At 34.3% G+C, this 16531-nt stretch overlaps 1 protein-coding gene across 1 annotated transcript; it reads right to left on the bottom strand.

Moving 5' to 3' along the window:
* Nucleotides 1-896: 896 nt before the first annotated feature.
* Nucleotides 897-1208, bottom strand: LOC125829604 (monothiol glutaredoxin-S1-like). The gene has a single exon (XM_049508810.1). The coding sequence runs from the start codon at nt 1206-1208 to the stop codon at nt 897-899; it is 312 nt and encodes a 103-aa protein (XP_049364767.1).
* Nucleotides 1209-16531: the final 15323 nt, after the last annotated feature.

Genomic DNA, 16531 nt, shown 5'->3' with positions numbered 1-16531 from the left:
ATTACCTTCTACTTGTATTATTTCTCTTCACACTTTAAATTTAAAACATAAATCTAAACCATCAATATCTTAATAACTATTACGTGTTAAAGAAAGTTCAAGGTTAAGACAGTATTTTTTTAAATTCTCATCATCTAGTGATCTCAATATTTTACCATTAAATGAGAAATCAAAAATATTTTCATATGCTTAAATTGGTCAAAAACTATTTTGAAGTGAAAAAATAGTTTGATCTATTCTACATATATAAAGCAATAAACTCTAAAAGATTCTTCAAGGGACTTTGTGATTTCGCTATCCTTATTTTCATCAAATTGTTTCTTACGAAATTCAGGTTTATTTTCATCTCATATGCAATTTCCTTGGTAGAAACCATAACACTCATAGTACATATAATTTATTTATTTTAAAAATAACATATATAAATAATTGTTTCTTTTTAAATGGGGCCCCCAAAATATATGGGGCCCCAAGCGATGGCTTTTGTGGCTTAGGGATTAAGACGGCCCTGCCTTTTATTCACACAGTTATTCAAGATTTTATTGAATTTATAAAAACATTACATGCATTGTTTTATAAAAGATTTTAAATGCTCAAATAAAGTTATTTTGATTTAACACCACTTAAAATAAGTCAATTCAAATAGACGATCTTGATTCAATCAAAGTTTACACTCTTTGGATCTTTAGAAATTAAGCACAGATGTAGTAATTAAGTGATCAGTAGAGATACTAATAATATTATTTCTTAAAATCAGTTAACAAATACATAAAGTATAAATTAAATGGGAGAAAAGAGAAGAACAACAACTAGCTACCAGTAGATTAAATATTCAATAACTGGCTAGCTAGCTATCTATTTTTCTAAACGATCACAAATATATAGTTTTATTATAATTATACCCAAATGGCTTTAGCCCTTATAAGCAATTGCTTGAGCTTATTGCCCCTCAAATTAAGGCTCATTATCTCATTTGAACCACCAACTAATTCTTTCCCAATGAACACTGCTGGCACACTAGGCTTACACCCTAATTCAACCAATGCTTTCTCCATTTCCATCCCATTTGGAAGTTCATCAAGCTCGTAAATCGTAGGATTTGCACCAAAACTACGAATTAGGGTTTCAATGCTGTGAGATATGCAACAATTACTCTTAGTGAAAATCACCACTGGACTTTCTCCTCCCAACTTCATCACTCTTTCCATATTCAACAAGTTCGGAAAAAAAAAGCTGTTATAATGTTTCTTTCTTGATGATTGAAGGAAGATATGTTTTGAGAAATTTGAACTTAAATGAAGCTATATATAAGGGATTAAAAGTGAGTGTGTACGTAAAATATCCAAAGCATTTTGGATCATTACAATTATTTACACAAAAAAAGACATGATATTTGGCTTATCCACCTGGAATCGTAAGCAGCATAATTTAGACAACATGGTCCTCAAGATGGAAAAGGAAATCAAAAAGTTATTCCCTAATATATGTATATTATTAATTATTTGACAAAAAAGTTTTCCATTTTTCTAGTTCTGTATATTATTGCTTCCATTCTCGTAAAATAATTATGAATTTTTCTCTTATTTGGAGTAGATAATGAGATTCAATGTAATTGTGATACATTAATTAGACAAATTCTAATGATGATGAGATGTTGGGTATATAAGAAAACAAGTTTTTCTATGTCGACAAAATGCTAATAAGATGTTGGGTATATAAGAAAACAAGTTTCAGACCTTTGTGACGTGTTTTAAAATCGCACAAGCCTAGGTTAAAAGCAGACTACAATAGGTAGTGGGTTGAGCCTTTATAAATAATATCAAAGCAACTCAACATGTAGTTGGACAATGATTGGGCAAACTTCAGCGTTCAACTGAGTTTAGGCGAATATCACATTTTTAAGATTATAATGGGGAAACCCTCAGCGAGGACGCCATAAAGGGAATTGTGTATGTGTCACCCTTACTAAATCACAATCGAAAAAAACAAAAGATGTTGCATATACAAGGAAAAAGTGTATCCCCTAATTAATGACAAATTTTAAGGTTGTCCAAGCTTAGATCCAAATCGAACAGTATCACTAGTTGGGGGGCCGATACAGATGGTATCACAGTCAATTTGCGTGCAACCTTGAGCGATGGTGGGACAAACATCAATATTTTTGATAAATCACACATCTTTGAGATGATGGTGGAGCAAACCTCAATATGGACACTGAGTTCATAGGTAGGTGTATGAGAGCATTCAGTAATGCTACTTACAGAAAATGAATGATAAAAATTACTCCCTAAATTTTACTTTAGGTGTCTTATGGTTTGATTTTAATTAATTTGTAGTCTTAAACTAAAGTATTATTTGAATTCAAATGTTCTTTGAATATTTTAGCCTTAAATATGTCTTGTAGGATGTTGGTTGTAAAAGTTACTAAAAGTTAGAAAGTGACATTCGTTTAAGACAAACCAAGTAAAATAGAGGGAATAGTAAAGGTGAATCTGTAACGACCGGGTGCCATCGTTATAGAAAATCCAACGGGAAACAATTTTTGGTCGGAAAACTTTTTTGTAGTAACTTGAAATTTTCCAATCTAGTCCAGATTTGGACGAAATCAGAGTCATTAAGGTGTAGGGAAATATGGTAACAATCGGGTGATCTAATTATGATTTTGATTACATGAGTAGATAGCTAACGCGTTAAGGAATCCGTACGACTTTACGGAATTGAATTCGGGTGAGTAGAACTCCCGAAACTGACATTGGCATGAATAGGTAGTTTCTGAGTGTCGTTGGTAGAAGGCGTGTTGTGAAATGGGGGTTTTGGAATTCTTTAAATAGTTCCACTGTTTCGTGCAAGCCGCTTTGACGGTGGTTTTGGTCGCCAGGGCGGGGCCGCTGTAGCGGGCTAGTGCTGTTGTGGCGGGCCAGACGCTACTTAAAGTAGTAAATAAACCCCAAAAATGTTTTATTCCATAATTTTCAAATTTGAGAGCTAAGGAACGAACCCAGGTCTTTTCTTGACGGTTTTCCACCATTCTTGAGGCTAAAGGTAAGATTCTAACTCTCCAATTCCATTTATTTAGATCCGTAGAACGTACTCTTAATGAGTAATTATCGATGGAAGAGGGTTTTGATCTAGAACCTATGGTGTAAACAGCCCTAATTTGGATACTTGGGATCATGGGTATGATCTAGGGTTCATAAAATTGTTAGTAATTTGGGTAAATAGTAATTGTTTATTGATTCCCGTATTATATTGATTGTTTGTAGACCAAGAACAAGAGAAACAAATCCGGAAAGGGAAGGATCAAGTTTCTTAGGGTTTCAAGCTTGTTTCGAGGTAGGTGATGGTTGTGATTCTATGATTGTGTGATGTATGTTTGTCTTGCTTCATTATGATACATATATGTATGTGAATGTTGCATTATTGATCACACTTGTTGTAAATGAGGATATATGATTGTTGAATGACATTGAATCATGACTTGATTGTATGATTATGAGAATGTACTTTGTGATTGTGATTGTTGCTTGTTGAATGGATCGGGTGTTGCGTTTCGACACACTAACTTGGATCGGTTGCCACGTTCCGACATAAATATGGGATCGATTGCTACGTTCCGGCATAAACTTTGGATCGGGTACCACGTTCCGGTATGCTAACTGTTTGGGTTTGGGTTCCATGAGAGGACTAATGACTTGTCATAATTGTGTATCTTCAGAAATGTTCGTTGTTCGTTGTTCGTTGTTCGTAAATGTTGATAATATTGTATCTGTTCGATATATGCATGTGATTATATTGTTATATTGATTTATGTATGTTACACTTAGTGGGATAGCCGCATGATCCTACCAGTACACTTGGTTGTGTACTGATACTGCACTTGCTCTTTTTTTGTTGAGTACAGGGCATCTTCAAGCGGCTACTGACAGACCTCGCTAAGAAGATCAGTGATCGTTCAAATTCAAAGGTGAGCCATTTCTTCCGGGCTTCCATGAGTTCTCTCTCTCGTCTGTGTCCACATTTCGGACTTAGACTTTTCTAGTTAGTTATTAGTTCATTAGCTTGGGGTTGTATTCCTTTTTGTTTAGACTTTTGGTTCATTATTAGATGTTTTGGTACATTGACTTTCAGGTTCTATGTGTATTTTCCGCATTGTTAGTTGTTAGTTCTTTTGGAAGTTTATGGGAACTTCAGTTTTAGCTATTATTCTTGTTTTCGTATCCTTAAATGTTTTAGTTTTTGGTTTAGTTGCTTTGTTTGGGTTGTAGTAGTGGTTCTCCCACTGGAGGGTTAGCGTGGGTGTCAATCACGATGGTCTGGGTCGTGACAAAGTTGGTATCAGAGCCCTAGGTTCGTTGATCTTATTGTACCAAAACAAGTCTAGTAGAGTATTGCGGAACGGTACGAAGACGTCCTTACTTTTCTTCGAGAGGCTATAGGACTTTAGGAAAAACTCATTTCTTTTTACTCATTCGTGCTATGACTTGAATCTAATTGGTATTTGGGGATACAAATTGGTATCTTTCCTCCTTCACTCTATGGTCCGAATTAGAGCAACATAAGTGGTAACACCATCACTAGCAAGAGGAGGTGTATAGACCACCGTCAATTGAATAGGGTCACCATTCAAAATAAGTATTTGTTACCTCAGATAGATGACTTTTTTGACCAATTGCAAGGTGAATCGATTTTCTCCACGATTGATTTAAGGTCTGGTTACCATCAGTTAAAGATTGAGGCGGTTAAGAATTCGGTTTGACCAAGTTCTATGATTGAAATTAGCAGTTTTGTGGGGATTGCTAGCAACTATTATCGCTTGTGGTACAAGTTGAGTCCAATTGGTATCTCCCGATTCCAATTGGTATCTCAACGAAGTGAACTAGACGTCGTAGTCACGGCTGAAGGGACACAAGCAAGTTAATTGGAACTGAGAAGGTTCCAATTGGTATCTGGCCTTAGAGGTCGTATAAGGCATAGATGATCAATAATGGTCGTCCATTAAAAGAACTAATTAAATAATTTAGACTTGTCTGCAAATGGTAACTGTTTGAGTGTCGTGAAACTTATTGTGAAAAGAAAGTCATCACGAGATTAGGTGCAAGGCTCTTAGGTAAATTACGATGTGGTTTGTAAGCGAGAAATTTGGACGTGCGTTGCGACCAACTGATAATCGTGTGAAAGTCTGGGTGTATCCTAGGGATATATGTGTGGTAGTGTTGAAACAATGTAAAGGGATTCTAAAGCGCGTACTTCGTTTGATTGATCGGGGGGTAGACAATGATTGTCCTAGATAAAGGGAAATATAGAAAAGAAAGGAACCCCAGAAATTGTTGGCAGGGGTTTTGTTTCCGTCAGGGCCGCTGGGGCGGGATTTTCCCCGCCATGGCGAGACCGCCAGTGCAGGATTTCTCCCGCCAGAGCTGGACAGGGCGAGACAGAATCTCAACCATGTTTCCCCTATTTTCCCCTAGTTATAATTATGGACCCCAAATGGTACCTGCACTAACCTCCGCGATCTAATCCAGTGTTCAGCAATTGAATATAAGTTATAAAGTGTGTTAAAATTATGGAGAACATGGGCATATGAGGAGGAAATCAGCAAGGACGTGGAGGCTGGGGAAATGGTAATGCAGGTAGAGGAGAAGTGCAGCCAGGCAAAGAGGTTTCCCGTCGAGATGACATGGCTCAGTTTCATGCCTTTCGGGGAAGACCGAGGTTGAGGCGTCAGATGCAGTGATCATATGTACTATTATTGTTTGTGACCGGATGGTTAATGTGTTGTTTGATCCGGGTTATACTTATTATTATGTGTCCGTGCGATTTGTCTCAGAAATTGATATGATTTGTGATATACTTGATACCCCCATCTATTGTTTCTACTCTAGTTGAAGAGTATGTCATAGTCACCCATGTGTATCGTATTTGTCTTGTGTGTTTATGTATTTTCAGACTTTGGTTGATTTGGTTATGTTGGATATGACTGACTTGATATAATCTTAGGCATGACTTGGTTGTCCCCCCTATTAGTTGTGCTTAATGGTAATGCTAAGTCAGTAACTCTAGAGATCCCGGGTAGGGAAAGGTTAAAGTGGGAAGGGGGTGCAAGCCTAAGTTAGCTAAGGTCATATCTTTTGTGCGAGGTAAGAAATTGGTGGGGCATGATTGTTTGGCGTGATTGGCTCATATTCAGGATGTTGAGGTCGAATCCCTTTCTATTGAGTCTATTCTTGTGGGGTCAGAATTGAGAGAGCTTAAAGCTCAAATCCAACGACTTCTTGATAAAGGTTTCATCTGTCCTAATGCTTCCTCGTGGGGTGCTCTTGTCTTGTTTGTTAAGAAGAATGAGGGTAGTATGAGGACTGGTGATTTTATCTTAAGCCATAAAGGAGTGGATTGATACCGGAATGACAAGCTTATGGATAAAGAAAGTCCTAATGAGTATACTTGGGCGAAGAAAATTAAAGTATTTTAGTAAGAAAGTGCATATAAATTAGGTTAGTCCTTTGAATTTAATGAGTTTACTTGAGTTTGAGGTGTCGTATTGATGAAGAGGTTGACTTTGTAGTGATAGTCAAGGTTGACTGAGCGTAATGGTAATAAGAGTTCGTGATGGATTGTGATGGAATGCAAATATATAATAAGATTGTTGGTTAAGTAAAATTTGTACAGTAATTACAACTTGACTGACTACTACAAGCGGAAGACTAACTTAAGCATGCAAAAGCTTAAAACTGAAATAAGAGTTCATAAAACTTAAATACAAACTTTAAATCCAAAGAAAACTCTTAATAATATAATATATTTAACTCTCCCCAAAATGGGCAACTTAAGTCTTTAAAACATTTAATAAAATAAATGAATAATACAGACTTCTCAACTTTACTATCTATGAAGCCTCTAAATGACAATGATAAAAGTCGGGACAACACCCACGACCTCCTAACAACTGAAAGTAAATGAAATCCTTCGGAAAATAAGGAGGCTCACCATAACTAACTCGAACTCTCGAATGTATCAACGAATCTCCTGTTGATCCTGAATACATGTGTTTGCATCATGAAAAGATGCAGGCCAAATGGCTCAGTACGTGGAATGTACGAGCATGTAAGGGGAATTCTAAAGCCTAACATAAGTTTGAAAGAATCTGAAAGAAACTGAAGAACTTACCTGGCTCAACTCAACTCAACATAACTGAACTCATTTCATTATAAAGCAGTTTAAAAACAAGTGCAATATAAAGAACAACTGTTGAAAACATGTTGTCAATTCATAATCATAATATCATAAAAAGACAAACCATGCTCCCTCTCAAAGTCTACTTGTGCAATGCATGAATAAAGTCTCATACCCCCATTCACACTAAGCAGAACCCCTTGAGGAACCATGCTACTACTGCTGTGGGAGTTTCTCTAACCGACAACCATCACTTAAGACCGGGTTTCGTCGTTATAGAAAATCCAGCAAAAAAAAATTTGGGTCAAAAAACTTTTTCGTAGTAACTTAAAATTTCCCAACCTAGTCCAGATTTAGACGAAATCGAAGTCATTAAGGTGTAGGGAATCTGGTAACAATCGATTGATCTAATTATAATTTTGATTACAAGAGTAGATAGCTAACGCGTTAAGAAATCCGTACGACTTTACGGAAATGAATTCGGGTGAGTAGAACTCCCGAAACTGACCTTGGTGTGAATGGGTAGTTTCTGAGTGTCGTTGGTTGAAGACGTGTTGTGAAATTGAGGTTTTGGAATTCTTTAAATAGCTCACTGTTTCATGCAAGCCGCTTTGGTGGTGGTTTTGGTCGCCAGGGCGGGGCCGCTATAGCGGGCTAGTGCTGGTGTGGCGAGCCAGACGCGACTTAAAGTCATAAACAAACCCCAAAAATATTTTATTCTGCAATTTTTGAATTTGAGAGCTAAGGAACGAGCCCAGGTCTTTTCTTGATGGTTTTCCACCATTCTTGAGGCTAAAGGTAAGATTTTAACTCTCCGAATCCATTTTTCGATCTGTAGAACGTAATATAATGAGTAATTATCAATGGGGGAGGGTTTTGATCTAGAATCTATGGTGGAAACAGCCCTAATTTGGATACTTGGGATCATGGGTATGATCTAGGGTTTATAGAATTGTTAGTAATTCGGGTAACTAGTGATTGTTTATTGATTCTCGTATTATATTGATTGTTTGTAGACCAAGAACAAGCGGAACGAATCCGGAAAGGGAAGGATCAAATTTCTTAGGGTTTCAAGCTTGTTTCGAGGTAGGTGATGGTTGTGATTCTATAATTGTGTGATGTATGTTTGTCTTGCTTCAGTATGATACATGTATGTATGTGGATGTTGCATTATTGATCACACTTGTTGTAAATAAGGAAATATGATTGATGAATGCCATTGAATCATAACTTGATTGTATGATTATGATAATGTACTTTGTGATTGTGATTGTGGCTTGTTGAATAGATCGGGTGTTGCATTCCGACACACTAACTTGGATCGGTTGCCACGTTTCGGCATAAATATGGGATCGGTTGTCACGTTCTGGCATAAACATTGGATAACTATTTGGGTTTGGGTTCCATGAGAGGACCAATGACTTGTCATAATTGTGTATCTTTAGAAATGTGAAGTTGTTCGTTATTCGTAAATGTTCATAATATTGTATATGTTCGATATATGCATGTGATTATATTGTTGTATTGATCTATGTATGTTACACTTAGTGGGATAGCCGTGTGATCCTACCAGTACAATGTGGTTGTGTACTGATACTGCACTTGCTCTTTCTTTGTTGAGTACAGGGCATCTTCACGCGGCTATTGACAGACCTCGGTTAGAAGATCAGTGATCGTTCGAATTCAAGGGTGAGCCGTTTCTTTCGGGCTGCCATGAGTTCTCTCTCTCGTCTATGTCCACATTTCGGACTTAGACTTTTCTAGTTAGTTATTAGTCCATTGGCTTGGGGTTGTATCCCTTCTTGTTTAGACTTTTGGTTCATTGTTAGATGTTTTGGTACATTGACTTTCAAGTTCTAGGTGTATTTTCCGCATTGTTAGTTGTTAGATCTTTTGAAAGTTTATGGGAACTTCAGTTTTAGCTATTATTCATGTTTTCGTATCCTTAAATGCTTTAGTTTTTTATTTAGTTGCATGATTTGGGTTGTAGTAGTGGTTCTCCCACCGGAGGATTAGTGTGAGTGCCAATCACGACAGTCTGGGTCGTGATAGAATCCCAATCTTTTCCCTTGTAAATAGATAATTGTAATAGCTAGCATCTTCTGATAAAGAAAAATCAGTATATCCAACTAAGTAAAAAAAACATATTCGCATCAATCCTTGTGTGATGTGGGGAAAAGAAAGGTTGAGAAGATTGAATATTTGTATATGTTGTACAAATGGTGTCCACATTATAACTATATCCGTACTTGTACAAAGACAAGAAGATATAATTAGAGGAAGGAATTTAATTTTGTAGATTCTCTACTTTAGTTCACAAAATGATTTGCCCAAATTCCCTTTAAATATTCCAAACAGCTAATATGTAGAATATGTGTATATTTATGTATACTTATCATCATATCAAGTGATTCTCACAAAGAGAAAAATGGCTCAAGGGATAGAAATGGGTCAATATTATCTCGAAAGGCCATATATAGTTTACATGGTAGAGCTACAACATGAGAATGTGGCAAAAAAAATGATTGTTATTTTATGATGATACCTAATATATTTACTAAAGAATCAAGTTCTTCAGTTGCTTTAAAGTATCGAATATAATTAACGCAAGAAGTTTTATAGTGAAAAACTCCTTGGTTAAGGGAGTAAATGTTGAGTTTAAGCAAGGAGTGAATGGGAAACTGGAAATGTGGCGGAACTAATTTGGAGGGAAATGAAAAGTCATCAAATGAAGTCATTGAAAATGAAAAGTCATTTCTCATATATTGGCAGAAGAAAGGAAAAGTCATTTAATCAATCTCATTAATTAATTTCTTTTTTCTTAAAATTAATTCAGAATGTTAGTTAATTAATTAACGGAATTAATTTCGCGTAACGAAATTGCTTGAAAATTCGCGTAACGGTAAAGCCACTCAGAAGGGACATGTTCCTTCCAAACAAATACTTCTTTTCCCAAAAGACACAAACATTCTGGAAAGATATGTCTGAGCAGGTGCGTTCACACTAGTGTAATGGTAAAGTCGCTCTCGTTGCTGATTTTTAAGTTCGCTAGAATTATTGAAGTTTGAGATCGATATTTCTTTAATAGTTAATTCGTTTTATCTTGGGAGGATTTAATCTACAATCTCGGGTACTTGAGGGGATTAAATTTCTTAAGGATAGTGGGTTCTGTGGATTCGGATTATTTATTTTTTGTCTGTCTATTTCATCTTTTATGTTTCCGTTTTACTAACCTGAATATAGGAGATAACAGTAAATAACCACGACCTTCTCTTCTCTTGTAGGTTTAACCTCAATCTCCATTAAAACAAGAATTGTTTAAGGTTATAAATCTATAAGCGCAAAAGGAGGGTTTTGAGATTTAGGATTCAAGGGTTATAAATATGTTTAAAACTCTATTAATTAATAAGAGTAAAATGATAAACTCATCATATCAATCATTGTTTTTTTAATAGGTGTGTCAAGTCAAAATTTGACAAGTAAAAAGAGACAGAGGAAGTATACCATAACAAGCTAAGGACTAACTACTAAACTAAAAGGAAAAGCTCTAGAATGAACAAAAACTATTGCACCATATACAAGTCCACATGGTTGAATATTTATTGAGTCCTCACCATCACTAGTACTATCAACTATGCTATAATTAATGTCAAAGGAGTGCTTAAGCAGCAATAATAATTTTACTTCTCTCATTATATTTTTTTTCCTCAATTAGATAGAATACAATTACAAAACAATTTGCATCTATCCTATGATGTAACCTCTAATTGCCTACAAATAGAGTAATTAATTAACTACACAAAACAAAGATTTTATGCCCTCTATAATTGAACAAATGAAATTTGGCCCTTCAAGGTATCAACCAACATTTTTCTCCCTCATAGAGAATCAATTTATGATAAGAATAAAATAAAATATTACCCTTTTTATTTTTCATTTTATCACAGACGCGGATTATATATATAGAGAGAGAGAGAGAATCACCAAAGTTTGATACCTCTCATCCTGCTTTTCAAACAGCATGTACTAAGGATATCTTCTTTATACGGCAAATGCTTCAATATACTTCTATTTCAAGGAAAATAATTTATTGGTTTTAAAGGACTTCTAGTGCAACTTCAATTGGTATCATTTGGCAAGAGGTATAGGTCATATGTCCCCCTCAATTGTAATAAACAAGCTAAGATAGGGGTCGAGGCTAAACTCTTCACTCCATATTCAATAATACTCGAATGGATGGATTTTTTTTTACTTTTTGAAATGTAAATGTCTTGTAAAGCTAGTCTCTTTGTGAATTTAGAATTGCGTCATGTGAAATGTTACTTCTATTGAGATTTTTTAACTAATTAAGCATCGTGTCATGTTAAATATTACTTTTTATTTTTAAAAAATCTTCCAAGACTCGAACTTTTGACTTATGATGTATGGAGGGACCCTAACAATTATTATATGATATCCCTCAGTATAGCTAAAGACACCTTGAAAAATACTTTCTTTGTCCATCTTATTAAAAATAGATACTCATTTATGTTTGTCAATTTTAGAAAATCAATGCTCCTCTTCTTCCCATTGAATAAATGAAGAGAGTAACCAGGGGCGGCTCAACGCAATCGGAGGCCTAAAGCGAAATTTCAACTAGAGGCCTAAAATCTAAATAAACTTCATATGCATTATTTAAAAAAAAAAAAAAAAACTTACATTTTTAAATGCAAAGTATACTTAATATTTTTTTATAAATGATTTATTCGATTTCTTTTTCAATTATTAGTTTTAGATAAGATTTTATCAATTCAACGTTGAAAAACATTTTCTTACTCGGGCAATTATTATACGACTTGTTAACATAGAATTTGATTCAAGAAGTTGATAATTTTGTATACTCCACATTTTACTATGCTTGTTGTAATGCTTGAAAATCTAAGAAGAAATAGAAAAAAAAATTACAATTCACTTTGCTCAACACTTTTTGACTATTGATTCATATTTTTGATGGAGTATTACTCTAACTTATCAAAAATTTAAAGAAGAGAGTGTAAAAGGAGTTAAAAGAATAAAACAATGTGAATATTAGCGTAGAGAGTGTAAAAAAATAAAACCATTCTTCTTGATTTCTTCTATATAAATGGAATTAAAGAGAATAAAATAATATTTTTGAAAAAATATTATCATAAATAATTAATCTTTTTTTTAAAAAATTAACACATAATTTATTATTGGTAAAAAATTGAGGCCCCCTAAAATTGGGGGCCTAAGGCCAATGCCTTATTCAAATAAGCATAGAGCCGGCCCTGAGAGTAACCCTAGAAGAGGAAGCAATCTTTGACATTTTACTTATACTTTACTCCAACAAACGAAATTTTTTACATACGGTTATAATTTGAATGGTCACTTTATTAATTTATAGATATCTTTTATACATTTCAGCTTAGATATGGCAAACTCCTATTTGTTATAGGTAGTCCCATTTTTGTTTGTTGTTGGAAAGCTGGAAACAGACAAAATCAAAACTTCTTTGCTAGGCATATAATTAAAGCCTTATAGTATCAGAAAATATTGTAATCAACCTTTGTCCTTCTTCCCTAATCATAGCAGCAACCATGACTGTCGCTTATTGATGCATATTAAGATATAATATATTACATCATTTTATATAAAAAAAAAATTAAAAGAATAACCAAAGCACATCTCAACTTTGGAAAGCATTAAGTAATGACCCATTTATTGCTTCAACCCAATTTCATCTGCCCAAATTCAACTCAAATAGCTCATTCATCACACCCCTATATTTATATATATGACCTTTTGGACAGCAATGACCCTTTTCTCTCCCTTGAGCCATTTTCTCTTTGTGAGAATCAATTAATATGATGATAAGTATAAAAGTTTTACCCTTTTTAATTTCTAGATCATGTGTTGATCGATATATATTTGGAATATCTAAAGGATATTTGATTTGAATGCAAATTTCTTCCTCTTCTTACATCCTTTACAGTACATATATAGAGTAATGTGGACCCATTTAAACAACATATCTGAGTCATCTTCTAAGGGGATCGTTTATTATAGAGTCCGGAGCTAAAAGGGTAAGAAAATTTGCCAAAAAATTCAAAAGGGCAACAAAATTGATTATACAACCAAAAGGGAAATTATCTAACGGAGAATTTAGCGAGGTTTAAATCAGGGAAGCCGCCGCAAGGCGCGGATTTCTATGCGCCTTGCAAGTCGCAGCCGTCATGAGCCTTGTAAGGCTCAACCGTCATGCGCCTTGCAAGGCGCAAGAAATACAGCGCCTTGCGGCGGCGGAATACAAAATGCTAAAGAAATTGATCTGAATAGATAAATACCAAAAAGGAAGGCGATGTATTCCTTGCGCCTTGCAAGGCGCATGACGGCTGAGCCTTACAAGGCTCATTACGGCTGCGCCTTGCAAGGCGCATGGAATTCGTAGCCTTGCGACGGCTGCCCTTATTAGTTGCCCTTTTGGTTGTATAATCAATTTTGTTGCCCTTTTGAAATTTTTGACAAATTTTCTTACCCTTTTGGCTCCGGACTCGTTTATTAAAGTAGCTGGATACGCATAATATATGGTTAAAACCGAAAAAATTGGTCGAACCGATTTTTTTTAAATTTCGATTTCGGTTTTTCAGTCGGTTTCGATTTCAAATTTTAATATTTTAGTTTTTTGGTTCAATTTTTGGTTTTTAGCTAAAAAAATCGGTTAACCGAAAAAAACGAAATTATATATATAGAGAAGTAGGGGTGTTCATGGTTCGATTTGGATCGGTTATTAGTTAAAACCAAACCAATTTAAATCAGTTTTTAAATTTCTAAAACCAAACCAAACCAAATAAATAAAATAACCGTCAATTTGGTTAACGTCGGTTTGGTTAGGTTTTTTCAGTTTTTTTCGGTTTGAAAGTAATAAGTTTGTTGAGGACATACACATCTCGATAGACACAAATACTTAGTACATAAATAATTCACAAATAAGTTATCACACGAACAAAGTGATTCATCCAATGTACCAAGTTTAAGAAACTAGAAAAATTCATTGTCAATAGCATAAAGTTGGTTCAATATTTTGGAGATTTCAACATCTTATCAATAGACTTTTCAATAAAATTACACCTTAAAATATTGAGAAATTACTTCTAAAAAAAATAATATTTCATAGTCAAAACTAATCAGGTACCACCTTCTTTAGCTTGAGCTTTAAATTATTCAATATTGTGTTAGAAAATTTTAGAAAGAACAGAGAAAGTGTGATCTTTAAAGTAATGAATATTGAGGGATTTAGACTTAAGGTTTTAATAGTTGGGCTAAAATTGAAGTGTTGAGCTTTAGAAATAGTAAAATTAAAAATTTAAGTTAATTAAAATTTATCAAAATACTTATATTTTTTTATAAATAATTATACAATTTATATATATAACTTCTAGGTTCGATTTGGTTATTTTAGCGGTTCATTTTTAGTAAGACCAAACCAAATAATATCGGTTTTTCAAAATTTAAAACCAAATCAAACCAAATATCGATTTTTTTAATCGGTTTGGTTAGGATTGCGGTTCGGTTTGGTTTTATAACCATAACCATGAACAACCCTATATAGAAGTATGATGAGCTAGGACGACCACAACATAATCTTATTGTACATTGTGCAATAAAAGTTAGACAGATTTGTACTTTTTAGTTATTTAAAACAAAAGTAGGGGTATTTTTGTCTTTTGGATCAGTTCTTTCTTCTTAGGAGCTTCTCGATCATTCTTCCCTTTCCTTCTTCTCTCTTTAATTTTTGTGTCAAACCCAGAGGCAAGGGTAAGGTCAAGCAACCGTATGAATCTTTTCAGAAGTTTAGGATTAGGTTTTTTTTAACCCTTTTTAAGTTTTCATCTCAGATCAAATCTTTTCTCTTCTTATGTTTTACTTAGGAATTATTCTTATTTCCCGTTTAGATGATATCAACTGGGAGTGGGAATTTACAACTGGAAGTGGAAATTTACATATTTCTGTGTGGATTTTTTGTTTTGACTTTTGTTATAATCAAAAACTTATACAGCTACTATTGTTGAACTTTCTCACAAGATGTTAGTTCTGTGTTTGGATTAAGAATATGGATTTTGATACCTACTTCCTTTGTTTCAAAAAAAGATGTCTCTTTCCTCTCTTTTTTGCAACTCTTTAATTTTCAATTTCCACATAACATGTTTAACACCACGAGATTAAAGGACATTTTGATACATTCTACATATTTCTTACTTTCTTAAAGTTCATACCACGTCAAAATTAGGCAAACAATTTAAAATGAAGAATATATATGATATTATTTTATTCCTTTCTACGCAAATCAGGGGTGGTTGGTTTCAGCAAGATAAAATTTGGTTCAGACTTTTGAGCTAGAATCGTGAGTTGTGATGAGAGTTTTGTGCAGTACAATGATTTTATTTTGTTCAACGAATTCACTAAAAGTAGAACGATTAGATTGCTACACCATAGAGATTCTGCCTGAACAAAAAAAATGTTTTAAGTGTTACTACTAGCTAGAAGTATTTGCATTGTCTCACTGGTGCTGATTGAGAATTATAAGTTGGAAAAAAGGTTCTTTCTCACTAAAAGCTATCACTTTCCTTTAATTTTTTGCCCCTTCATTAATTTATTTAATAATGTTCTTGTTTTGGTCAGGGAGAAGGAAGTTGAAGTTGAGTTTGTTGTTTGAGCATTATTTTTATCGTGGTGTTAGCCCTCCACCAAATATCTATCATGTTTGCCCAACTTTTCTGAGCTTTCTCCTGCCTCTTTTTTGGTCTCTCTTGGTTTGTTTTCTCTGGATTATGAAGTCACGGTCTTTTTTTTTCTCACTCAAATTAATACTCATGGTCTGTAGTATCTTCATCTCGACAGCTTCATATTATCAGCTACAATGTGGATACTCGAAGCCGTTTTCAAAAGGGAGAATTTGAGGTTTTAAATGAATGTCTTACAAATATTAATCTTTGGTCCATTTAAGGTATCATCACCTTCTCCCCATAAGCTACTTCTATTTTCATTGTTTCCCTTATTTGTTAGAAGTATTACCTTGTTTGCAGCTTGTCACTAGAATGAATATAGGATTTTTCAATATCAACTTAACAAAGCTAAAAGCATGAAGGCATGTACTTCTTCTCCTTAGCAAGTATATGAGTCTCTTTGATTATAGATAGATACCTTTGCAATTCTAACTAATATTATCTAAAAGACTTAATGTTTAAGCTAAACAAAATAAAACGATTGAACAAATGTATGTGTAGTTCCATAAATGTGGTTGTGGAGTGTGTTTCACAAATGAGCTATGCCACCTTATCCAATGAACTAAAGGACCCCTAAG

Source organism: Solanum verrucosum, unplaced genomic scaffold, assembly GCF_900185275.1.
Source record: "Solanum verrucosum unplaced genomic scaffold, falcon-dt-bn FXZP01000031.1, whole genome shotgun sequence".
Lineage (NCBI taxonomy): Eukaryota > Viridiplantae > Streptophyta > Magnoliopsida > Solanales > Solanaceae > Solanum > Solanum verrucosum.
The sequence above is the reverse complement of the archived record's forward strand: the minus strand, read 5'-3'. Positions and strand labels throughout refer to the sequence as shown.

What these genes read in the sequence shown, in the direction of transcription:
- LOC125829604 (XM_049508810.1), bottom strand. Translation starts at nt 1,208, where the DNA reads ATGGAAAGAGTGATGAAGTTGGGAGGAGAAAGTCCAGTGGTGATTTTC.